The 24,617-nt window shown below is 40.0% G+C and overlaps 3 protein-coding genes across 3 annotated transcripts; 1 reads left to right on the top strand and 2 right to left on the bottom strand.

The window, feature by feature from the left end:
* Positions 1-786: 786 nt before the first annotated feature.
* Positions 787-9,158, bottom strand: rhcgb (Rh family, C glycoprotein b). Its single transcript, XM_072385559.1, has 11 exons — positions 8,831-9,158; positions 5,849-6,041; positions 5,188-5,338; positions 4,421-4,568; positions 4,166-4,332; positions 3,436-3,573; positions 2,707-2,843; positions 2,401-2,525; positions 2,193-2,266; positions 1,736-1,803; positions 787-1,048 (listed from the first exon to the last, which is right to left on the bottom strand). The coding sequence occupies exons 1-11, from the start codon at positions 9,051-9,053 to the stop codon at positions 1,000-1,002; spliced, it is 1,473 nt and encodes a 490-aa protein (XP_072241660.1). The 5' UTR covers positions 9,054-9,158; the 3' UTR covers positions 787-999.
* A 5,042-nt stretch (positions 9,159-14,200) lies between these two features.
* On the bottom strand, positions 14,201-16,127 carry gdpgp1 (GDP-D-glucose phosphorylase 1). The gene is made up of 2 exons (XM_072385189.1): positions 15,959-16,127; positions 14,201-15,482 (listed from the first exon to the last, which is right to left on the bottom strand). Exons 1-2 carry the CDS (start codon positions 16,050-16,052, stop codon positions 14,374-14,376), a joined length of 1,203 nt encoding a protein of 400 aa, XP_072241290.1. The 5' UTR covers positions 16,053-16,127; the 3' UTR covers positions 14,201-14,373.
* Positions 16,128-16,648: 521 nt separating this feature from the next.
* On the top strand, positions 16,649-24,402 carry LOC140306919 (titin-like). The gene is made up of 4 exons (XM_072385558.1): positions 16,649-16,867; positions 17,334-17,445; positions 17,962-24,228; positions 24,322-24,402. Exons 1-4 carry the CDS (start codon positions 16,847-16,849, stop codon positions 24,354-24,356), a joined length of 6,435 nt encoding a protein of 2,144 aa, XP_072241659.1. The 5' UTR covers positions 16,649-16,846; the 3' UTR covers positions 24,357-24,402.
* Positions 24,403-24,617: the final 215 nt, after the last annotated feature.

Genomic DNA, 24,617 nt, shown 5'->3' with positions numbered 1-24,617 from the left:
AAAACATGTACAGTGTCTGCACATTTGAGATTTTGACAGTCATTCATTTGGTGATTCATAAAGAAGAAGAAAAACATTACTTAACATTTACTTTAATCCCCTATTTCCCATTTATAGGGAGTGCATTAATGAATAGTCAGTGACAAATGACAATAAATACAAGCACATATGTGTGTTAACTCATATATTTACTAACAATATATCCACTGTAAATAAGAGTAGACTGTTGTAAAAGCAGTTGAAAATGTTATTTTATCTACATTTAAGGTGTCTTACAACAATCTATAAAGTGTGAATACAAATGCTAAATAATCAGGAATTAAGGTAAAGTATTGTCAAATATTTGAATGTCATAGTACAACTTAGTTCCAAACAAATATCTCAGCTCAGCTCAAGATTTTTTGAATCCATAACCATTAACAACTCATTGTAAAATTCTCCACACACACAAAAACGATTCCATTTCATTTAACTAAAGGAATAAGGGGACAGGGATATAAATAGGGATAAGAAAGCAACAAAAGTTGCAATGTCACACAGACTGAAACTGTTTAGATCAAAAGAAACAAACATTGGGGCAAACGCTGGTGTTAAATGCTTCTCTTTTAAGATAAATTGTTTTTATTATAGCATTTTGCATCACATCTTTAGCAGAAAAACATACGTTTACAAAACTAAATTTTCTTCTCAATTTTGAAATGAGGCTAATCAAGGTAATGCCACTGATTTAATAGAACATTTAAGTATAAGTTCATCAAAAATAGGAACAAAAAATTCTTGAAAAAAAATACACACTCCACTGGTGATCAAACAAATGAGCTCAAGATTTCAAGATGCAATCTAAGGCTTACAAAAAAACAAAAAAAACATGCTAACAGACTTTTCATTTTATGAAAAATGGCTGGTGGTGACTGATTGGATGGGATGGGACCGTATCACATTTTCTGTCCAGCGTGAGAATTAAAGAAAGAATGGTTTCATGTGTGATGAAAGCAGAGATCATGATCGAGGCCTAGAATCTGACTCCATGGTGAAATTTGACTCCGCTCTGGGGGGGAAAAAAAGCATTGCATAATGTGTGAAAAACAATCACGATTCACAGAATATAAAGCTCACAATCAAGTTGAAAATAATTTAATGTTGTTGTCTTTAAGAGAGTTTGAATCCTTGAATTTCATCCACTGGTGTTTGGCCTCTCTCTAATCACTCACTTAAAATTCCATTAATTCAAATCTAATCTGATTGGAATCAAGCGCTCATCTTTTAATAGCATCATTCTTATTTTCACTGTAAACATGACGGCTGTTGCACAAACTCAAGGTCACTATGAGGAGTGAAACATGTGAAGATGTTCTCTAAAAACCCCCATCAACAAACAACACAGGAGAGCTTCACTTGGAAGCATAGGTTCTGCATCAGTGCTCTGTTATCAAGCCCAGACTGTGTGGTGAGGGCAGACTCTTTGTCTCTGTGGTCTCATGTTGTCAGCAACCACAACCTCACCTTGTTCTCATACGGTATTCTGACCATGAAATGGATAGTCCCTACCAAGGGCAGCAACTACAATGAGCCACACGCAGTTTGTTTGAATTGTGCTCTGCTGCCACCGAGAGGACACTGAATGCAACTTGTTCTTCATCAAAGAGAAAGTGGCTGCTGCATCATGACTTTAGCATGAGGAAAATCAACGCCATGACCAGAACACTGTTGACAAACAAATAAAACAGACACTCACACATCTTTGTTCCGCATGTGGTTGTTGTACTGCAGGATCGGTGGTATGTTTTCCTCATCCTCTGGCAGCTGCAGACAAAACACAGGGCATACTCTGTTGTCTTGTTAAATGTCGGAAACTGGAAACTTGTGAGAAATGTCTTTGTAAATAGAGGTGATGGAAAGATGACAGACCATTAGGTAATGTAAATAATGGGTCAGGAGAATAGGGCACGCAACGCAAAACAGTGAATGTTTCCGGCCACATAAAGTATGAAAACAACCAAAATCTCTTTTATCCAAGCCATTTAGTGTGTTTGTTTCACAGCCAAGCTAAAGAAATCTAAAATGAATTTCTGTGTTTTCTTTGAGACATCTTGTTTTCTTTCTGTATAACTTCATTTCTGTCCAATGAATTACTGCCTGAATCATTTCAAACAGCAAAAAACCTTTTATAGATGTAAGAATCTGTCTCTCACCTCCCAGTAGGGCTCATCATCAAAGCAGTTGTCATCTGCAGGATCTCCCCATATAGGTAATCTTAAGATAGCACCTGATAAGAAGAACAGGAGCAGAGTAAATATCCGAACACATGCTGCCTGTTTGAGGAACCTATTTCATTCGAACTCATTCACATTACAGCTATTGTTTTACAGATATTATGTCTAGCAGTGGTTTATTCCCTACCTACAAGGATTCCTCCGCCTATACCAAAGCAGATTGCCACACAGAGGCCTCCTGCCTGGTGACCGCCCTGCTGTGTAGGTACCATGTCTTTGAAAGCACCCGTAAAATCAAAGGTGTTAATCAGCCTACCAGAAAAGAAAAAAAAAATGAGGAAAGCACAATCTTATTATTCCACAACATTACATGCGGCTTGGAAACAAGAATGAAAATATTACTATATTTTTGTGTTCATTCAGTGTTTGGTCATCTTCGATAAAACCCTGCCCTCTGACTGCTTATTTCTGGGTTCATTCAAGGAAAACTCACCCTTTACGGCCATAAACTGACTCATCAGCAGCTGCAGCAGTGATGGCTCCAACAATACCACCTATGACTCCTGGCATGGCATGGAGGTTGTGGATTCCACATGTGTCTTGAATCTTCATGTACTTCTCCATGAACGGCTGAAACAGAAGTATGTGTCTTTGAAGTGGGGTAGTATATAGCAGTAAGAGTGCTCCCAGTTTGAAGAATCAGAAGGTTTCTTTCCAGACAAGCTAAAGCTAAAAGCTGCTCAGAAAAGGGTCACCAGAATAACAGATATTTAAGCATCTAAAACGATTTCATTCTAAAAAAAAACTTCTTAGAGTTTTGAGTGAAAACTATTGTGTGGATTTTTATGCTATGTCACTTCTGTGTCAAACAGGAGTGGGTCTGTGTAACGCGGCCCATGTTGCCTCAGGGTATAGCTACCCGAACCACCATAATGTAGCTCTTGTTTGAACGGTCGTTGAAATTTGAGTTTTAAAAATGAATTCTTGTGGTGGCCCAACTGTGTTTTTAGCTTAAAGCTGACCTGTAAAGAAAGCTTCTGATTCTAAAAGCATATAGCGTTCTGACTCCTGTCTACTGTGAGTAAGACCCTGAAACTACTCAAAAGTACAACACAAAACCTAACTTAAATCATTATAATCATAATTAATTGGTTTGAAAGAAATAGTGCAGAAACATGACACCTTATTTCATGTTAGCCGTAAAACAAGACAAAGTTTATACCGTCACGTAGATATATCCGAGTGTGGAGAGAGTCCCACAACAGAACCCTACAATAAGAGACCCGTAGGGCATCAGCATGAACTCTGCTGCCGTTCCTACTGCAACACCTCCAGCAAGTGTAGAATTCTGGATGTGAACCTGAGAAAAGGTTTTTGAAAATATGTATCAGTAACAAATTTAACTAATTAAACTGTGTGTTTACTTAATTATGGGTCTTTGGATTTGGTTCGGTTTACAAAAAGATCATTTGTACTGTATTGTGTACACACACATGGTTAAAGAGTTTTATTTTGAGGGTCTAATAGTTTAGGTTGACAAGCTTTTTATATCTCTATAGGGTCTCCCTCCCCCAAGCTCTGATCGGTCAAAATGATTGAGCACATGAAGCTGCATATACATTATTTGAGATGTACCAAAATACGCTACCAGGCAGGCATTTTGTAAATGTTTTTGTGGTGATGTCATCATGTAAAGATAGACAACCCTGAACAACAAACAACAATTTGGCAGCAAGGCCTTTTCTGGCAGAAATAACACCCTCTGGTGTGTAAATCTGCAGACCTTTTACATGCAGAAGAGCTATGTAACACTGAAGGAAAAAGTGTAACTTTAATTGGGTAGCACAAAAGTCTCAGATTAAGCTACACACATCTTCATGTCTACACATCTCCTGTTCCAAACATTTGTAGTATAAGTAATTATTGGAGATTTCTGATTTTCTGCTCTTTACCATGTCTAGTTTTCCGTGTTTCTGGAAGAAGCTTGAAACGGCCACAGTAGTGAGCACAGCTGAAGCCAAAGCCAGGTAGGTGTTGATGGCCGCTCTGTGCTGCCCGTCCCCATGATCTGTTATAGCTGAGTTGAAGCTGGGCCAAAACATCCACAGGAAGAGGGTGCCTGTGAAGAAAGCAGTTAGGGTACGGCAGAACAAAGACATCTTATCAGTAAAAAGCATAAGTACAGTTGTGTACTTGATCAGGCTCACCAATCATAGCAAAGACGTCAGAGTGGTAAACAGAGCCCTGCAAGCGGCTGCTCTGGTCCAGATTTGGTCGGTAGAGCATCCATGATATGGAAAGGCCATAATAGCCTCCAAATGTGTGGATCACCATGGAGCCTCCAGCATCTCTGGCCTTCAGGGGTAAAATATTTGCAGGAGTTGCCGAAGGAATGCATGTATTAGTAATGCTTTTTTATTATCAATATTAAAAAACAATTAAAATGTAGTTTCTCTCATTTTCCTTTCCCTCCTTTTCCATATTCTAAGAATTACTTATGAAACATAAGAGGCTGATTATGACCTGTTTATATCTCATCTTTGCTGAACCACATCAGCTCCCTTCTATGGGGCTAAAAGGACGGAGCTAATTTGCTACTCAGCAGCTACAAGGTGGCTTTAACTAAAAATAAAAAAAACCCATAGGTGACTTTCACATGTTTATATGTGGTCATATGTTGTCATTTCTTCAGCCTGTAACATGGTGAAAGAGCACACATCTGAGAACTAAATCTCATTTCCAGCACATGTTTGGGAATGCACTCTCCTGCTATAATGATGCATTCATTTACTTGCTTCAAATGGTTAAAGAAAGAAAGAAAGAAAGAAAGAAAGGAAACCACAGTGCCCCCTGGTGAGCACATCCAATGCTATACTTCATTGTTTTAATTACGTGAAATTAATTAAATTCATCTTGGTATTTGCACAGTGAAACTGGATAACAAACAGCAATATTCATATGGCAGCCTACTTACATGGATGAGATTCAGGATAATATATTCCTCCACAGCAAACAGTGTAATCCCAAACAAAGTCAAAACCATCAACTGGACTGGACTCACTTTGCCCAGCAATGCTCCGTAGGCAATTAAGCAGCCGGCCACACAGAAATCAGCATTGATCAGGCTGAGGAGAGAAAATGGTAAACAAGTAGCAGAAAATCGAGGCAAGAGGAAATCAATATTAATCATTAGTAATCTGTACTGATCAAAGATAAGATGTATGAGGAAATCTTTGAACCAGAAAGTTACTTTCTTTGAACACTGGACCAGAAGATATATCTCATTGACCCACTGTCTCTTAGTTACAAACAGAAACGCACCCATCATATCAGTTGACAAACAGCGAATTGGCTGCTCTCCAGCAGTATCATCAATTCTCCACACAAGTTTCTGTTTACTTTCCAGCGACAAACACTAAACCTAACATGGCAGAAAAAGTGATTCTGGAAATCAGTCAGTCAAACTAGTTTCTCCTGGATTTTTTTCTCTCTCTCTGGAAGACATGCAGGTTGAAACATGTTCCTATAGGATTTCCAGGCAGTTGGAACAAAAGATCAAGAACTTTGTATCCCCGTAACACTGTCATTTCAGAAATAGTTATTTAAACTCATAAACTACATAGAAGAATACTTACTTTTCAACCCCAATCTTGATCTTCCCATCAGTGTAGTCCAGGGAGTGGAACCAGCCCTGCATCAGCAGTGCCCATTGGAGACCGAATGCAGCGATGAGGAAGTTGAAACCCACTCCACCGAAACTGTAACGCTTAAGAAATGTCATCAGGAATCCAAACCCAACAAAAATCATCACATGCACATCTTGGAAACCTAGGAGGAGACACAAGTTTAGAAAGGTGACTTGAAAGGAGCAGCAAAAAAGGGGAGGCTCAGTGGTCTTAGCATCTTATTCAAATTACAAAACTCAATTTGATCTCACGCACATCTCTTGCCATGTTTCAATTCCTTTATTACAGGAGGAATCAATCAGACTGGTCGTAAGCTCTTTAGCTGAGAAATGAAAGATGTCTGAGAATTTAGGACAGGCTTGTAGAGCAGATGATTCAACACAATGCTGTGTCTCTTTGGAATGTTTAGTCTATATATTTGACAAAACAGATACAGAAAACTCTACTGCTGCAGTCAGCAGAATTTCTGCCTTTACTATTCATAAATTGTGGCCTTATCCTCATCCAAGAGAAATTTCAACTAAACACAAACCAACTATTAAATCAAAAACGTTTTTTTTTTTTTTTTTTTTACATCTTTACATGTCTTCACTGAACAGCCTATAAGGAAGAACTCTCAGTCCTGACTGGGAAAATTCGATGACCCTCTGTGCCAAAATCTACATGCAGTTAGCTGTTCAAACAAAGAAGATGAGAATGGAAGTGTAATCGTGGAGGTGCCCCTCCCATTAAATAAATGATAACTGGCAAAGACTGGCGAACTTTGAATAACATTACTGAAACTGAAACCATACGTAAACACCTGCGTTTTCAGCTATCGCCACTCCTGTAAAGTGTGCAATCCCACAGTTTGCTAAAAGTTAAGAGTTTTGTCACTGGAGTGACACCATAAAAGAAATTGCTGCTGTAAAAAGTTTGTAAAAGACTGTGGACAAATGTTGTATTTAGCAACTGTAAAGCGCGGTAGAGATAGTGTCATGGTTTGGGCTGCTCTGCTCTGCTCAGGGCGCGCAAGATATTTCATATGGAAATTTCAGGACTGTGGTCAATAACCTGAATTTCAGGAGTGGTCTGGCTTTACAAAAATGAAATAACCCAAAGAACAAAAGTGTATTGGGCCAATGTCTGTTGCTTTCAAACGTGCCTTATAATCAAACATGATTTGGGTCATGACAAGCTGTAGGAAATAGTTAAACGATGTTGATGCTCCCAAACGAGGTTCAACAGCTTTCTAAATTAAGAAGACATCTTTCTTTTTTTACAGACCGTGCTGAGTGATCGCTGAACAAACAGCTGAAAAATCTAACTGTGCATTCACAGCATTACCAGACTGTTTCTCTTGAACAGTGACTTGCACAAACTAAAGATCAAAGCAGATTTTCCTTATTATGTTTTTAATGTGATATCTACAAAAAAACTATCTTGGGAATAATTTGGAAGCTTTCATAAACTAAACTATATCCTGGCGGAGAGACTGCTCAGGCTGCATAGTTTGCTTTTACAACATTCCTCCACAATGCAGGGTGGCATGAGGGTATATTACATAAGAGGGGTGTATCATGTGAAAATGACTCAAGGACATTACAGTGTGTATTTACTGTTACTGACTGATTAGCTGTTGAAATGTTTTGATGATACAGAAATTTATCAAGTTGCTTCTACAGGTACCAACCCATGAGGAAGTAAAAGCATTTCTGAAACTGTTTTGACTGAGAAGAAGGTAAAATTGGTCAGAGCACAGCTTTAACTGTAGCTTCAGTCTTACATATATGAATATCTTCACCTAAACAAGAGACAGAGTAGCTTTGATCCATTCACCTTTGCATTGTTTGATCAATTCATGTATTTGTATCTCTACATTTGTAATGTAGAGATGGGGGTGCATGTTAAAAAACCAAAACTCTAGAGGGAAAAGAAATTCAAGCTGCCACAGAAGGCTGTCGGCAGTAGACAACATCCTCTGAGACAAAGAACCTAAATGAAGTTCCAATATATTGTTCATCAAAGTGCCTTTCATATTGATAAACAGAAAGCAGCCATTCAGTCCAGACATGAGGAACAGTTGGTTCTTCTTTAAGTTAGTTTATGACAGTTTATGACCTGTACATAACTATAATGTGTTGATGCCAGCATCTTGCAGCCACAGTTAGTTAGGACACAGTACTGAAGTTGCCTGACACATCTCAAGGCACAATAGATTCCTACTATACTGTGAAACACTATAGTCTTCATTGTCACACCTGCAACAGACACATCAGATCAAGTGTTTTTTACAGTCAACAAAGGCCTCTGATGCCTCAGAATAAACTCCTGCCAACATAGAGAGCTGATGTCGTGTCGTTTCATCGTGAAGCGATGGTCACAGACACTAAACTGTGTCGGGGCGAACGTTTATCATTTGACATCCAACACCACATCTGAGATGGTTTCATGATAAACTGATACGGATACTGTGGAGATTTCTGTGGTACTGTACAGAACAGTACAACCACACCCATGCAGAAACGCTCACAGACACGCAAACCCTAAAATCCACACAAACTATATGATATAAGATATATTCATTCCGTCAAGACAAAGACATAAGCATAGAGATGTCAGCAGGGGTGAAAAAGCCTCCGAGGAGTCAAACCCTCGGGGATATATGCACCCGTAGGTGTTAGAAACCCCCGTCAGCAATATGTAATGATCGGAAAGGTCTTTCAAATGTGACAACTACCAATAATAATAGAAATGATAATAAAAAAATCAATTTTACACATACCTAGTTGTGTGTGAATTTGAATAAGTACTGTACAAAGACATTTTAAATTTAATAGATTTTTTATTTTTTACTCTATTCACTAATAAAGAAAAAGCAGTGACTATCTATCAATCAAACATTTGGATAAGAGATTCAATCAGAAAAAGAAGGGAACAAAAGTCACTTACTTGGATATCTGAAGTAGAAGTCATTCTCAATGTCACTTGATATATTTTCTTTTTCTTTGTGCTCTACCCAGTGTGTGTCCGATTCCTCATCGTACCGAATAAAAACCCCAAACAAGATGATCATGGCTGTTTGCCATACAATACAAACTGCTGGAAGACTGAGATGAACATTTGTATTTTTTTCCCTGTCACACATCTGCCTGAAACTCTGAACCCCACCCATTGTTGCTTATTTCAAATCTTTTGCAATTTGTCAAGATGCTCAAGTCTCGAAAGAGTCTCAGTGCTCAGCTGAGCTGCCTTGTTTAAAAGTGACAAACACTGTAGGGGCCCGAGCATCCTCAAGTTCAAGGACACTCCTACAGCCACTCCCTCCGCTTTACACATGGAATGTACTGGACTCTTTACACTGACATGTGTTTTTGAACATAACGTCATCCACAACAACAATTGAGCCCCTAAACATTTCTGATCAGAGGGAATGTGCTTCAAGATTAAAAGGATTGTCTTACTAATATTTACTATACTAATACGATTACTCCCTCTTAGCTCCTCTCTTTCCATAAACAGGCTTTTTGTGTGTCGATCACACACACACCACATCAGCAAATACAGTCCACAGCACGTGCATTTCTTTGTCTTACTTAATGTAATGGGTGTGGAGACTTTTCTAATCTCCTTAGTAAACATCTGTTCCAGTTAAGCGTTCACTGTAAATAATGTGCATTTGTGCGTGCTATATTAGACAGCAGCATGGCGGGTGTGACAAGGTCAACAGCTAAAGAGTTACATTCACAACTGAGGCGATTGTCAAAAGATCAAAGATGAAAGCTGGAGAGGCAGTGGTGTTCCTCTAATTTAGAAGAGTCTCAATTAGTCTGGAATGATAGTTTAATAACTTATAAGAAAGCCCTTCGTAAAGCTAGAACTGCTTATTATTCATCATTGATAGAATGAGAATAAGAACAATCCCAGGTTTCTTTTCAGCACTGTTGCCAGGCTGACAAAGAGTCCGAGCTCTGTTGAGCCATGTATTCCTTTAACTCTCAGCAGTGATGATTTCATGACATTCTTTATCAATAAAATTGTTTCTATCAGAGAGAAGATTGGTGTAATCCTTCCCACTGTTATCACTGATGTATGCTCAAGTGCAGCAGTTTTAGAAGTATCTTTAGAACCTGATTTGTATTTAGACGACTTCTGTCCAGTTGATCTCTCTGAGCTAACAACAGCAATAGTCTCTTCTAAACCATCAACTTGTATTTTAGACCCAATCCCAAACATACTGTTCAAAGAAGTTTTCCATATTGGATTTGATCTTTTTTGTCTAAAGTTCTTGAAAAAATAGTTGCAGCTCAACTTTGCGATCATTTACATAGAAATAATCTGTTTGAAGAGTTTCAGTCAGGATTCAGAGTGCATCATAGCACAGAAACAGCACTGGTGAAAGTTACCAATGATCTCCTCTTAGCCTCTGATAACGGACTTGTGTCTGTTTCTGTGCTTGTCCTGTTGGATCTCAGTGCTGCATTTGATACGATCGATCACAGCATTCTGTTACAGAGACTTGAACATGTTATTGGGATTAAAGGAACTGCATTGGCATAAATTTCCATTGCTATGCTGATGATACTCAGCTGTACTTATCTATGGAACCAGATGACACCAATAGGTTGGTCAGACTACAAGCATGTCTTAAAGACATAAAGACCTGGATGACTCAGAACTGTCTGCTTCTAAATTCAGACAAAACTGAAGTTGTTCTCTTTGGACCTGAGCGCTTCAGGGAGAAATTGTCTAGTTATATAGTTACTCTAGATGGTATTTCCTCGGCTTCTAGTTCTACAGTGAGGAACCTTGGAGTTATTTTTGACCAGAATTTATCATTTGACGCTCATATAAAACTGGTTTCTAGGACTGCCTTCTTTCACTTTCATAATATTGATAAAATCAGGAACATCCTGTCTCAGGGTGATGCAGAGAAACTAGTCCATGCATTTGTTACTTCAAGATTGGACTACTGTAATTCTTTATCAGTGGGTTGTCCCACATATTCTCTGAAAAGCCTCCAGCTGATCCAAAATGCTGCAGCCAGACTTCTAATGAAAGGAGAGATCATGTTTATGCAGTTTTAGCTTCTCTTCATTGACTTCCTGTTGAATTCAGAACAGAATTTAAGATTCTTCTCCTCACATATAAAGCTCTTAATGACCGAGCTCCATCATATCTTAAAGATCTCATTGTAAGATATTTTCTTAACAGAGCACTTCACTCCCAAACTGCAGGTTCCCAGAGTTTCTAAAAGTAGAATGGGAGGCAGAGCCTTCAGTTATCAGGCCCCTCTCTTGTGGAATAAGCTGCCAGTAAATGTCCGGGAAGCAGACACTTCTTTTCTGTCTTCTCAAACCTCAGTTGGTTGAGGCGTATTGCCACCCTTCCTGAGTCTGGTTCTACCAGAGGTTTCTTCCTGTTAAAAGGGAGTTCCTTTCGACAGTCGCCACAGGCACGCTCAGAACAGGAGATTGGACTGAAGACAAGTTTCGGTGCAATCTCTTGGTTTCCTTAGTTAGGATATTGTTTTTGAATTGGCTCTACATGAATGAATTGGATTATTTTTTTTATTAATGAATTGGATTTCATTGGATTATGATTACAATGAATTGAATTCCAGTTGTCTTGAATTGGACTATATTATTTAAGTGCCTTGAGATGACAATTGTTGTAATTTGGCGCTATATAAATAAAACTGAATTGAAATTGAATTGACCAGCCACTGTTGTAAAAGCACCTTTCAACATAGTTTAATCTGTCCGAAATTTAATACATTTTCTCATGTAAAAATGCCCTAAATGATAACTTGCCACAATTACTTTTTTTATTTATATTAAATTTTCTTTTGGTCGATATCATAAACTTGCCCCTGGGATTAAAAATGCATAATTCGCTTAAATGGAGTAGAATATCAAAATATGATTAAAACCAGCCTAATTAATAAAGATTGATCAAAACTTTGTTATTACTTACTATATTATGATAATATTTAATTTATAAGTAATAATGTTTAAAGGAATAGTTTGACATTGCGGTACATATAGTAGCAGTCAAACATTCGGACACATGTTGTGTTATTGACTGAAAATAACTGAGGTATTTATCTTGTGTTGCACGAAAACATAAAGTTCAAAGTGCTGCATGGAGATGTGCCATCCGTGCAGCCTCCTTCCCTGTTATGAGGACTCTGTGACTTCTTAAACGAATGATTTCATATTTATGTCTGGTCTGATATGGAAACATTAATTTGAGTTGCATTTCCCTCTGGGCACTTGTAGGAGTGGGACTTTAGAGGACGTGATTCTGGATGGCATTTGAGGGTATGAACTAACGACTCACATGGTGGTATTACCTGGACAATTTTTTGTACTTAAAGTATAGTGGGAACCCACTTTTATGTAGGTTTTTTCCTTGAATTTGTCATCAGTAAACAGTATTGTTTGCAGTTCCTGCTACTTTCTACAAGGGTTACCGAGGTCACAAACCGTACCTCGGTTTACAGAACATAACACAAAGAGTGAAAGTAAACATATGGGTAATATAGAAAGTTAAAGTCAAAGTCAAAGTCAAATTTATTTGTAGCACATTTCATGTACAAAACAATTCAAAGTGCTTTATATAAAACAAAAGCATTGCAGCAGTGAGCAGAAAAAGCATTAAAAATATGCAAAAGAATATAAATAGAAAGAAATAAAACAATTAAAATGAATAAAAACAAGCAACAGTCTAGATAAGTTAAAAGATATCGTGCAGTTTTCATGCATAGACACAATATTTATAACCTGGATTTAAAATTGTCTACATTTGGTAAAAGTTTAATCTCCACTGGCAGTTTGTTCCACTTGTTTGCAGCATAACAGCTAAATGCTGCTTCTTCGTGTTTAGTCTGGACTCTGGACTGGACCAGCTGACCTGAGTCCTTGAATCTAAGAGCTCTGCTGGGTTTATGTTCTCTGAACATATCACAGATGTATTTTGGTCCTAAACCATTCGGGGATTTGTAAAACATCAGTAAGCTTTTCAAATCTATTCTGTGACTGATTGGAAGCCAGAGTAAAGATTTTAAAACTGGTGTGATGTGTTCAGATCTCTTAGTCCTGGTTAAACCTCTATTAGCAGCGTTCTGGATGAGCTGCAGTTGTTTAATGCTCTTTTTGGGAAGACCATTACAGTAATCTACTGGAGATGGATGCATGGATGAGTGTCTCCTGGTCTTTTTGGGAGAGAAAACCTTTAATTCTGTTAATGTTTCTAAGTTGGTAAAAAGCTGCCTTGGTGACAGCTTTGATGTGGCTGCTGAAAGTCAGATCTGAGTCTATCAACACTCCAAGGTTACAAACTTGGTCAGTGATTGTAAGGGCCCGAGTCTCAAGATATTTACCAACGCTGACCCTCTTCTCTTTGCTACCAAACAGAATGATCTCAGTTTTGTCTTCATTTAATTGTAGTGTCCTGTACTTAAAATGTCAATCCAGGAAGGTGAAAAACACAGGAAATGGGAAAATATCTCACAAAATGTCAGCTGCACGTCCATGAAATAGTGCCAACTCCACAAAGCTGCCATATACGAACTAATGAGACAAAGAGAAAGCAATGTTAAAAGCCCATCGTAATCATTCCATATAAAATCTAATGTCATTTTTACTTGAGTTTAATGTGCTTAAAATGCTTCATTTATAGTGTTTCATTTAGTTATACAAGAAGCAACTTGGAGGCTTTTTTAGTTCAAAGTTTTAGTGTACAGCTTTTTAAACAGAATATATTATGTGTTACTTATTATACCTCAAAAATAAAAAAGCAAAACCTGAGGAAATAAACTGCTCCCAAGTCTGCTGTCATTTTTAGACAGGTGGTTGAAGGTTGCAGTTTTACTACGGGTGAGTTTTGTTGTGTAAATATTTAACACACTAGTCAAGGTAGGACAAAACAAAACGTTATGAAGCGTGTCCAGAGCTGAACATATAGACTACTACTATAGAGTGCTGTGTGCTCCCTGATGAGGGACCTCATTAAAATGAGTGAGCAGTTAACTATGGTCACTGCTTACTGCTAAGCTTTATACTGCTACCTTGGTGATGTTATTCTTGCAGATGATGTGCTCTTCAGGGATGACGTGTAACGCTGAATCTCTTTGATTTGAGCACCACTGTCATGCTTACTGAAGTGACTGTTGATGCAATAAGTTACAGTGGGAAGAAAAGGTTTGAGTGAGCAGAAGCTGAACTGATCTCTAAAAAGGGAGAAATGGCAAGGAAGACATTCTTCAGTGATTTAAAGCAGATTTATTATATTATTTTTTGGATTAAATAATAATTTAAAAAAAAATCCCTGTAACCCAACATTTATGCAATTCTATCCAACCAGAATATTTACATATATATTGAAATATATAGTAGCAGTTTGGACACGCCAGCCTCAATCAACCATTTAAGAATGAGTAGGTGTGTCCAAAATGTTGATTTCTTTGTGGTTTATTTGATTCTGTCCATGCATCATGATGCTAATAAATGAGTGGAGAGCTGCTGCTCCACCCTGTCAAACTCATCATCAGCTAGAAGATACCGCTGCACTGTACTGATTACATCTCTCTCAGTCGTGCAATCGTAGTCCTTTTTGTTTTTAAATGGCAAATGTCCGGCCAGCTCACAAAGAGCAACATTGAAAGCAGATTCCTCTTTGGCACCGAAGCAGGCAGTTCTGGGCCATATGGCAATGCGCACACCATTTCTCAAACAGAGATCCTTTTTGCTCTGTATGCAACCACATGGTGGACATCCTCTGGTCAAAAACAGGTTGTGAGCAATGTTATCATCCACAAGAAAGTCTGTGACTTGACATATAGTTCTTGCTACTTTCTCCACCTCGTCTGATTCGGTGTAAAACAAAAATCCTGCAGGGAAACCCTGCATGCGATAAAATCCTTTTTCAGACACCACTGGCTTAACTGGCATGGATTCTATCATGAGCTCGTGCTCTAGGTAATATCCATGAAGGTGCAAATGATTGACAGAAGCAAAGGCTCCGAGACTGTTGAAGCCAACACGAAAACCGGGGTCAGAGCTCAGGAGCACAGACTCGATGCCGACCTGGACTGCAGATCTCGTCAGGATCTGTGGGAAACAGCGTGAGGGATCTGGAACAAAGAGACAATGTCCAAACTCTAGAGGGCTGACATTGATCAATACAACCATCCTGCAGGGTCGAGGCAACTCTTCCTCATCAGGTAAAGCTGTGCCTCCGTCTGTGTTCTTTATCATCTCAAATATAACTTCCTCTGGATTGATTTTGTTAAAGTTAAACTGGCTGGCATTAAACTCCTGCTGAATGCTCAGTATCTCCTGAGGCTTTCTTCTCTCTATTCCTCTTTGAATATTCAGCTGAGCCACATAGCCACACGGGCCTGGCAAGACACGCGTTTCTAAATCACCCAGATGGTAGCGGAAGAGTCCCCTGTCCATCCTGTCCGTCCAGCTGACTCTGATGGTCGTGTCAAACTTTGTGGGTGGTGGTGCCAATGCAGGACGGTTTACGCTCCTCCGACACACATCTGTGACAAAGTCCTGACAGCTGTACACAAACTGGAGTGGCATGACTGGTCCTGCTGATGACCAGTGAAACAAAGAAGCATGATATTTAAAAACAGTTGGTTACCGTAGACATTAACCTGCTGGATTATCAGCAAAACAGCTTGTTCACATGTGAAGTCAGTGAAAAACTGTCCCCAGTTTTACTGATGCAATTCTTTAGTCTATTTAGAATTTGAAAATAGTGGAAAATGCCCCATCTCAATTTACCAAATATCAGGTTATTCGAAAATCTGGTCAAAGTAAAGTATACAGCCATACAAGACACAAAATCAAATTAAAATACAAAACTAGAGGTAATGTTTTTATTCAGCTTTACGCTTACTTAAAAGATTCATTCATCAAGGAATTGATCAGTTTATTCGGCGTGTACTAGAGGGTAAACACTAGCCATCTTAACTACTAAAAAAGGTAAACGGTGACAGTTTTTACACGTTTTTACACATGCCCATGTTTGTTTGATTGAATGAATCAATCTCTCAATCTCTCTCACCTCGTTCAATCGACTCCGTGCTAAAGTAGGCCTTTTTTAAACGGACAGTAGATTTAACGCCTTTTAAAAAGCCCCACCTGGCTCTTATTTGCATTAGTTTTAAAAGGTTTTAGGTCATTTCCCCACTCGTACCGGTTAGCTGCCTTTAGCTAATTTTCTCATTAGTCTTCAACGGTGTTTAACAATGCATTTCCGGTTAACTTTTTTCAGAATAAAAGAGAACCTGAAGTGTAAATGATTATCTAGCTGCATAGTACAGTAACACGATCGCGTTCACATGATAAAATTTCAATTTGGTTTGTGTCATAGACATTATGAAGAGATGTCTATGGTTTTAGTCACGCATTTATCAACTGTTCACGTGGACTACAACCAGTTTACACATTCTGTTTTGTTACATACTGTTCATAGTACTGATGACAGATTTCACACACTTTCACAGGATTGTTTTGATTTATCTTATTTATTTTTGCTTTTTTTTCCTTCAAGACGACTGGTGTGTTGACTTACAAATCACCTGCATTCTCACAATATACACTCACAAATATATTTAGAAGATATCTTATTTGTAAAGTCACGTGGTAAGTCTTAATGCAAGAGAAGGAACACAATACATTTAACTGCTGAGTAACTCCCCAGTTTTTCATTGCTGACCCATTGCTGACTAACTTTGAAAGAATGAGCAGCTGGCCAATCCAGCCATGCTTATTTTAAGTCACTGCATGCTCATGGAGATAAAGCAGGCAGTGATTGGCAGAGCTTTGAATGTCTGTTTAGGAGTTTGGGGACTCACCCCACTGAGTTCATCTTAGTTTACCATCTGAGCAAGCTTGATTTTGAGTACACACTTGTTTCTTACATAAAGCCTTAATTCAAGTAAGATAAAAGATGGAACAAAGCAAAGATGAAGTAAGTAATTCGTTATTTTTTAAGAATCTGTATCTTAAAAGTGAATATAGCAGTGTAAATTTTATTATCATAAGACTTACTTTTATTTTAGTAAGTGTTCCTTTTTGTGTCCTCTTAAAATGAAATGTTTAATGGCTAGCTTTAAGAGTTAGATAATCATAGACTTTCACCTGTTCGACAGAGCAGATGGCTGTCTGCTTTACTGCAACTCAAGTTATTTTTAACATCACCGAGTGTTTCTGTTTCTAGCACATAACACTCACCAAAAGAACCTACGTACTTGTTGAAAAGTTTCTAAAAACACTGCTGTAATCAATGTGTAACAAAGTTAACGTGGGTATAAAGCTAATTTCTATGTTTAAATAGCCAGTTTTTGAAAGATGAGAGAAACACATTGCACCATATCAGTATTACCTTGTCTTTAATCTGACATTCTCTGGCAATTTTGTCCCTCTCTGTCTTTTAGGTGGGAGATAAAGCTGAAGAAACAGCTCAGACTTTAAATGTAAATGTTACACAGGAGTCTGATATAGAGCCCACAGGAGGGCTTTCAGCTTCTACAACACTCTATGTCCAAGGTATGCCTGTGCATTTAATCTGTCAGGGTGTAGCCAAGATAGCTTTGTTGTAGAGTTTTGAAAATAAAAAAAATCATTGTTTGAGTATAGATACGACAGTAAAAATAGTAACTAAATACTTGATATTTTTGCTATATTGCTATAGTCTTCTAACTCACATCATCAATACATTATTTCAAGCTGCAGTTTTATAACATCTTTATTATGGTTATGTTATAGACTTGAGCTTGTCTTCCTTTTTTTGATATTTGAAAAATTTAAAAATTAAATCAACAATAGCACATTCAACAAGGTTAAAGTAGAGGGACACTCCTTGAGGGCCTTCTCCACCAAAGCTAATGCTAAGTTTCACATTTTTAACAAAAGTAATCCCAGTCTGCTTATAGGTTATTTCCTTTGCTTGTGCTCTGCCTCTTTACCAGGTTTCATGAAATGTGTTATTACTGACAAAAAGCACAAAGTGAGATGAGGCTCTGCATCAGCTCTTTGAATGATGCTCATCTTTCCCCACTCCAGGTCAGTCGGCTTCTCCTGCTGAGAATCTATCTAACAACCCTCAGAATCAGCTCGACTCTGCCGACAATAAAGAAAATGCTATTAAGCCAAAACTCCAGATAACTTTTAATACATTCACGGTTAAGAATGGGGAAGCGTTGAAAGTAGAAATCCCTGTCGTTGGACGCCCAGCACCAAAGATTGAATGGAAAAGAGATGGTCAAGCAGTGAAAGAGACATCAAGGCTAGAGGTTTTAACTGCGGCATTATCAACCGTCCTTCATATCAGACACGCTGCCAGGGAGCACTCTGGTCAGTACTCTGTCACAGCAAGCAACAGTGCTGGAAAATACACAGGAGAAGTCACTGTGGTTGTTCTCGAAAAGCCCGATCCACCTAAAGGCCCTGTGAAGATTGATGAGATCAGTTCTGACTATGTTACTATCTCTTGGGAGCCACCCGAGTATACAGGAGGCTGTCAGCTAGACAACTATATCGTGGAGAAACGTGATACTACAAGTACAGAGTGGCAGACTGTGTCAGCAACAACAGTAAGAACCACAATCAAAGTCACCAAGCTGAAGACAGGAAGTGAATATCAGTTCAGAGTGTTTGCAGAAAATAGATATGGAAAAAGTGCTGCAATCACGTCTCCAATTGTGATGGCACAGTACCCATTTAGTGTTCCTGCTGCTCCCGGCACCCCCTATGTGTCCACTGTGACAAAGTATAGCATGGTGGTTGAGTGGGAGCCCCCAGTCAGAGATGGGGGCAGCCCCGTCCTTGGCTATCACCTTGAGCGTAAAGAGAAAAACAGCATTTTATGGACCAAGTTGAATAAGTTTGTTATACCGGACACTCGCTTCAAAACAAGCGGGCTGGAGGAAGGCATTGAGTATGAATTCAGGGTCTTTTCTGAAAATATTGCTGGGCTCAGCTCATGTAGTAAGACATCTGAATACTATGTGGCAAGAGACCCCTGTGATCCACCTGGTAAACCTGAAGCTGTTGCCATAACCAGGGAGAGTATCACACTTCAGTGGGAAAAACCCAAATGTGATGGTGGAAGCAATATTACAGGGTATGTTGTTGAAAAGAAAGAGCTCCCAGATGGCAGATGGATGAAGGCAAACTTCACCAATGTGATTGAAAATGTGTTCACTGTCACAGGTCTGACAGGAGGTCAGAGTTATGAGTTTAGGGTAACCGCTAAGAATGCTGCCGGCGTGTGGAGTACACCCTCAGAAACTGTAATTATTCTTGCTCAGGATGTTATTGAAGCACCCACTGCAATCATTGATCCCAAGTTCAAGACTACTGTTGTTGTTCAGGCTGGGGAGACATTTGTTATTGATGCAGATTACTTTGGAAAGCCTCTTCCAGAAGTAGCGTGGCTGAAAGATGGAAGAGAAATTGACAAAGTCACGCCGAGAATGGAGTTCAAAAACACTCTCACTCATACAACTCTAATTGTCAGGGACTGCATACGCGTGGATGGGGGACGTTTTGTCTTGAGCCTCTGTAACATTGGTGGGACTACATCTGTTTCAGTTAATGTGAAGGTTTTAGATAAACCAGGCCCTCCTGCTGGACCGCTGAAGGTCAAAGTTGTGAGTGCAGAAAAGTGCAGTCTTCACTGGAATCCCCCACTAAATGATGGAGGTGCCACTGTCACTCACTACACCATTGAAAAAAGAGAAACCAGCCGTGTCACGTGGACAGCGGTGGAACCTGATGTTGAAGCAGTAAGTCACAAAGTGACAAAACTGGTGCCTGGCAAAGAATACATATTCAGAATTGCTGCTGTGAGTAAATATGGTGTTGGTGAATTTCTGGAATCAGAGCCTTTTGTTGCACAAAATCCTTTTACAACACCGAGTGCACCTTCAACCCCTACAGCCAGTGCTGTGAATGGTGACTCTGTAGTACTGACATGGGAAAGGCCTGAGAGTGATGGAGGCTCAGAGATTGATGGCTACATCCTGGAGAAACGTGACAAAGAGGGTGTTCGATGGACCAAGTGCAACAAGAGAAGGCTAAATGACTTGCGTTTCCGTTGTACAGGGCTCACAGAGGGACATCACTATCAATTTAGAGTTCTTGCAGAAAATGCGGCTGGTGTGGGTGCACCCAGTGAGCCAAGTGAGTATATAAAGATATGTGAGGCTACTTATCCTCCTGGTCCACCTACCAACCCCAAAGTGACAGACTATTCCAACAGTACAGTATCTCTCACATGGTCAAAGCCTATCTATGATGGTGGAGCAGCCATCAGGGGATTTGTAGTTGAGATGAAAGAAGCAGCAGAAGATGAATGGATTACATGCACACCAAGAACAGGTGTAGAGGACACTAACTACACTGTGAATAGACTCAGAGAAAACACAGAGTACAATTTTCGCATATGTGCAATAAATTCAGCTGGAGTTGGGGAGCATGTGGATCTAGCAGAGTCTGTGGTAGTGGCTGAGAAAGTCGAGGCTCCTGAGATTGAACTGGACTCTACCTTGAGAAAGATAGTCAATGTTCGAGCCTGTTCCACCTTAAGTCTCTTTGTTACCATCAAAGGAAAGCCAGAGCCAGAGGTTAAATGGTCAAAGGAAGGTGGCACTGTAAGTGAGCGTGCTCAGATTGAGGTGACAAGCTCCTACACTGTGTTTCTGATAGAGAATGTCAACAGAAATGACAGTGGAAAGTATGTATTGACTGCTGAGAACTGCAGTGGCTCCAAATCAGCATTCATCAACGTCAGAGTGTTAGACTCTCCCAGTGCACCAATAAATTTAGTGGTAAAGGATGTAAAGAGAGACTCTGTGTCCATCTCCTGGGAGCCGCCCCTTATTGATGGAGGAGTAAAGATTTCTCATTACATTGTAGAAAAGCGAGAGGAGGCCAGGAAGGCATTCACAAGCATCTGTAGCAACTGTGTAAGGAATTCCTACAAGATTGACAATCTACAGGAAGGTTGCTTCTATTATTTCCGTGTCCTGGCTGTAAATGAATATGGCACTGGACAACCAGCGGAGACCCCTGAGGCTGTTAAAGTGTCAGAGGCTCCTCTGCCTCCTGGTAAAATTAAGCTCAGCGATGTCACTTCCGATAGTGCAAAACTCTCTTGGGAGAAGCCTGATCATGATGGAGGGAGCAAAATCACATGTTACATTGTAGAAATGCAAGCAAAGGGAGATGAAACATGGACAGAATATTCCAAGGGTAAAACACTAGAAGTGACCGTGAACAGTCTGATAAAAGGAAAGGAGTATTTCTTCAGAGTGAGTGCTGTGAATGAAAAGGGAAGCAGTGAACCAAAGACCCTGTTGGCACCTGTTATAGTAAGGGATACAAGTGCTGAGCCTGTCATTAATCTGCTGTCCAACACATTCAGTGTGAAGGCAGGGAATGATCTGAAGATTGATGTTCCTATCAAGGGTGTGCCATCTCCAACAGTAGTATGGAAAAAAGAAGGCATCATAGTGAAAGAGACAAGCAGGGTAAATGTGCACACATCTGACTCTACAACTCAGATGTTTATCAAAGATGCAACTAGGATAGATGTTGGTGTGTATGAGGTGACCTTGACCAACTCTGTTGGAACCACATCAGCTGAAATCATTGTGAATGTCTTCGAAAGACCTGGACCACCAACTGACCTCAGTGTGGATGATGTGAGTGCTGACTTTGTATCTCTGTCATGGCAGTCGCCACTTTACACCGGTGGTTGTCAAATTACTAATTATGTCGTTGAGAAAAGAGATACAGGCAGCACAATATGGCAGACCGTTTCAGCAACAGTTGCAAGATTATCTATAAAAATTTGTCGTTTGACTCAGGGCACAGAATATCAGTTCCGTGTTGCTGCAGAAAATCGCTATGGAAAGAGCCAGTTTGTTGAAACAGAATCTGTTGTTGCCCAGTATCCCTTCAAAGCACCTGGTCCACCAACCGACCTCCATATTGTGGAGGCATCAAAGTCTCTAATGGTCATTGCTTGGAGCAAACCAGACAGCGATGGCGGCAACCCCATCATTGGTTATCATATTGAGAGCAAAGATCAAAGCAGTATTTTGTGGACAAAGCTAAACAGAATCCCAGTGACTGAGAACCAATACAAGGTGACAAATGTTGAAGAGGGTCTGATATATGAATTCCGGGTCTGTGCTGAGAATATGGCAGGCGTTGGATCCTGCAGTAAGCCATCTGAACCTGTGGCAGCAAGGGACCAGTGTGATCCTCCTTGCAATCTTACAGTCACAAATATAACTAACACCTCGGTTTCACTCTCATGGGACAAACCAGAATATGATGGTGGGGCTAAGATAACAGGTTACACTGTTGAGCGCAAAGAACTGCCAGATAGTTGCTGGCTTAAGTGCAACTTCACAAATTTACTGGACACGTTCTTTGAAGTGACTGGCCTCACGGAGGATGAACAATATGATTTTCGTGTTATTGCAAAGAATGCAGCTGAGCTCTTCAGTGCACCCTCTGAAACCACCGGACCTGTTACAGTACAGCATGATGTGGAGCCACCCAAAATTATCTTGGATGAAATATTTAAACAGGTAGTGGTTGTCAGAGCAGGCGACCTTCTAAGAATAGATGCTGACATCTCGGCCCGCCCTAACCCAACTGTGTTTTGGCTGAAAAATGGAAGAAATATTGGCACCAAGGGGAGGATTGAGATAACAGCAACAAAGTCACATACCTCTCTCCTTATCAGAGACAGTGTTAGGAAAGACTCTGGACAGTATACTCTTACCCTGCAGAACACAGGAGGTACCACATCTAAGATTGTCACCTGCAAGGTGCTGGACAGGCCAGGTCCTCCTGCTGGACCCCTGGAAGTGGCTGGACTGTCAGCAGAAAAATGTACTCTGTCCTGGGGACCCCCTCATGAGACTGGTGGTGCTGAGATCATGCATTACATTGTCGAGAAGTGTGAAACCAGCCGTGTTGCATGGACCCTTGTGTATGGTGACATGATGGCAACTACTTGTAAGATAACCAAGCTGATTAAAGGAAATGAATACCTGTTTAGGGTGAGGGCAGTGAACAAATATGGGGAGGGGGAGACATTAGAAAGTGAGCCAATCAAGGCCATGGATCCCTTCACTGTGCCATCTTCTCCGATGGATGTTGAGGTCACTAGTGCTACTAATGAAGCTATGACTATCTGTTGGAGGAGGCCTGCCTCTGACGGTGGTAGCCGTATCAGTGGTTACATTATAGAGAAAAGAGAGAAGCAGGGTGTCCGTTGGGTCAGAGTCAATAAGAAACCAGTCTATGATCTACGAGTCAAAGCTTCTGGCCTGCATGAGGGTTGTGAGTATGAATTCAGGGTATTTGCTGAGAATACTGCTGGTCTAAGTGAGCCCAGTCTCCCATGTCCTCTGGCGCTGGCAGAAGATCCAAAGTTTCTACCTTCCCCTCCAGCAAAGCCTACTATCACTGACTCATCCAGGTCCTCTATCACTCTGACATGGAACAAGCCTCTGTTTGATGGTGGGGCGCCAGTAACAGGATACAAAGTTGAATTTAGAAAATCCACAGAAGAAGAGTGGGCTGTTGGTGTTCACAACACAGAGAAGACAGAGTTTACAGTAACTGGACTCACAGCAGGAGCAGAATATGTTTTTACCATCAGATCCATTAACAAGGTTGGTGTCAGTGAACCCAGCCCTGAAACAGATCCTGAAGTCGTCATGGAGAGAGAAGAGGAGCCTAGGTTCGACATTAGCCCGGAGATGAGGAAGACTCTGCTTGTTAAAGACAGCAGTTCCTTCACTTTGACAGTGCCTTTTAAAGGCAAACCTGCTCCCAGCGTGTCATGGGACAAAGCAGATGTAGATTTGAGGGTCAGAGGAATTATCAACACCAGTGGCTCTGTCACCGCGATCACAGTGGAGCAGGCAACACGTGATGATTCTGGCAAATACACTGTAAAACTGCAAAACGGGGCTGGATCTGCATCTTTGACCCTGAATGTGAGGGTTCTGGATTCACCAGGTCCTCCGACTCACATCACAGTCAAAGATGTGACCAAGAACTCTGCCACTGTTACCTGGGACATCCCTGAAAATGAGGGGGGAGCCCCTGTGAAAAATTACCATGTAGACATACGGGACATTGGCAGACAAGGGTGGAAAAGACTCACGGACAAATGCCGCCGATTGTCCTACAGGGTGTCTGACCTGGAAGAAGGAGGAATATACTTCTTCAGAGTCACTGGTGAAAATGAATATGGCATTGGGGTTCCAGCTGAGACCAAAGAGGGAACAAAAATGACAGGTATAATTTCACCATGATAAACACATCATTTCACCTGCGCATTATTCTCCATACTATTTAAATTCTGTCTCTGCCTTTGTTGTTTTATTCCAGATACAACAGATTGGGAGACAAACCCAGGAGCTTAGCGTGTTTCCTTTCCAGTGTTGAAATAATTGCCTGATTATCTGACAAGATCCTCGTTCTATTATACTCGTTGAGTACAAAAGAATTTTTTTTTTAAATCACTGAATGAAAGCTTTATGGTCTAATAACTAAAGCAAAAGCTACAATTGTTGAGTTTTTTTGAGAAACTTTTAAAGTGCTTTTTCTAGTAAGCATAAATGAATGGCAGATTTTTTATAGAATAAAATACAGGTATGTTGCTGTTTTCTTTGAAACTACAATAA

The sequence above is a fragment of the Leuresthes tenuis genome, unplaced genomic scaffold (genome assembly GCF_036924035.1).
Source record: "Leuresthes tenuis unplaced genomic scaffold, fLeuTen1.0.hap1 SCAF_5, whole genome shotgun sequence".
Lineage (NCBI taxonomy): Eukaryota > Metazoa > Chordata > Actinopteri > Atheriniformes > Atherinopsidae > Leuresthes > Leuresthes tenuis.
This window is presented reverse-complemented; position numbering and strand designations above follow the sequence as displayed.

Coding starts and splice junctions, on each gene's coding strand:
- rhcgb (XM_072385559.1), bottom strand. CDS start 9,053: ATGGGTGGGGTTCAGAGTTTCAGGCAGATGTGTGACAGGGAAAAAAAT. Junction 5,339..5,848: donor ATCAAGATTGGGGTTGAAAA/GTAAGTATTCTT, acceptor TTCTCTCCTCAG/CCTGATCAATGCTGATTTCT. Junction 2,526..2,706: donor TCAGTTTATGGCCGTAAAGG/GTGAGTTTTCCT, acceptor CTTTTCTGGTAG/GCTGATTAACACCTTTGATT.
- gdpgp1 (XM_072385189.1), bottom strand. CDS start 16,052: ATGCAAATAAGAGCCAGGTGGGGCTTTTTAAAAGGCGTTAAATCTACT. Junction 15,483..15,958: donor CACGGAGTCGATTGAACGAG/GTGAGAGAGATT, acceptor ACTGGTCATCAG/CAGGACCAGTCATGCCACTC.
- LOC140306919 (XM_072385558.1), top strand. CDS start 16,847: ATGGAACAAAGCAAAGATGAA. Junction 16,868..17,333: donor TGGAACAAAGCAAAGATGAA/GTAAGTAATTCG, acceptor TCTGTCTTTTAG/GTGGGAGATAAAGCTGAAGA. Junction 24,229..24,321: donor AGAGGGAACAAAAATGACAG/GTATAATTTCAC, acceptor GTTTTATTCCAG/ATACAACAGATTGGGAGACA.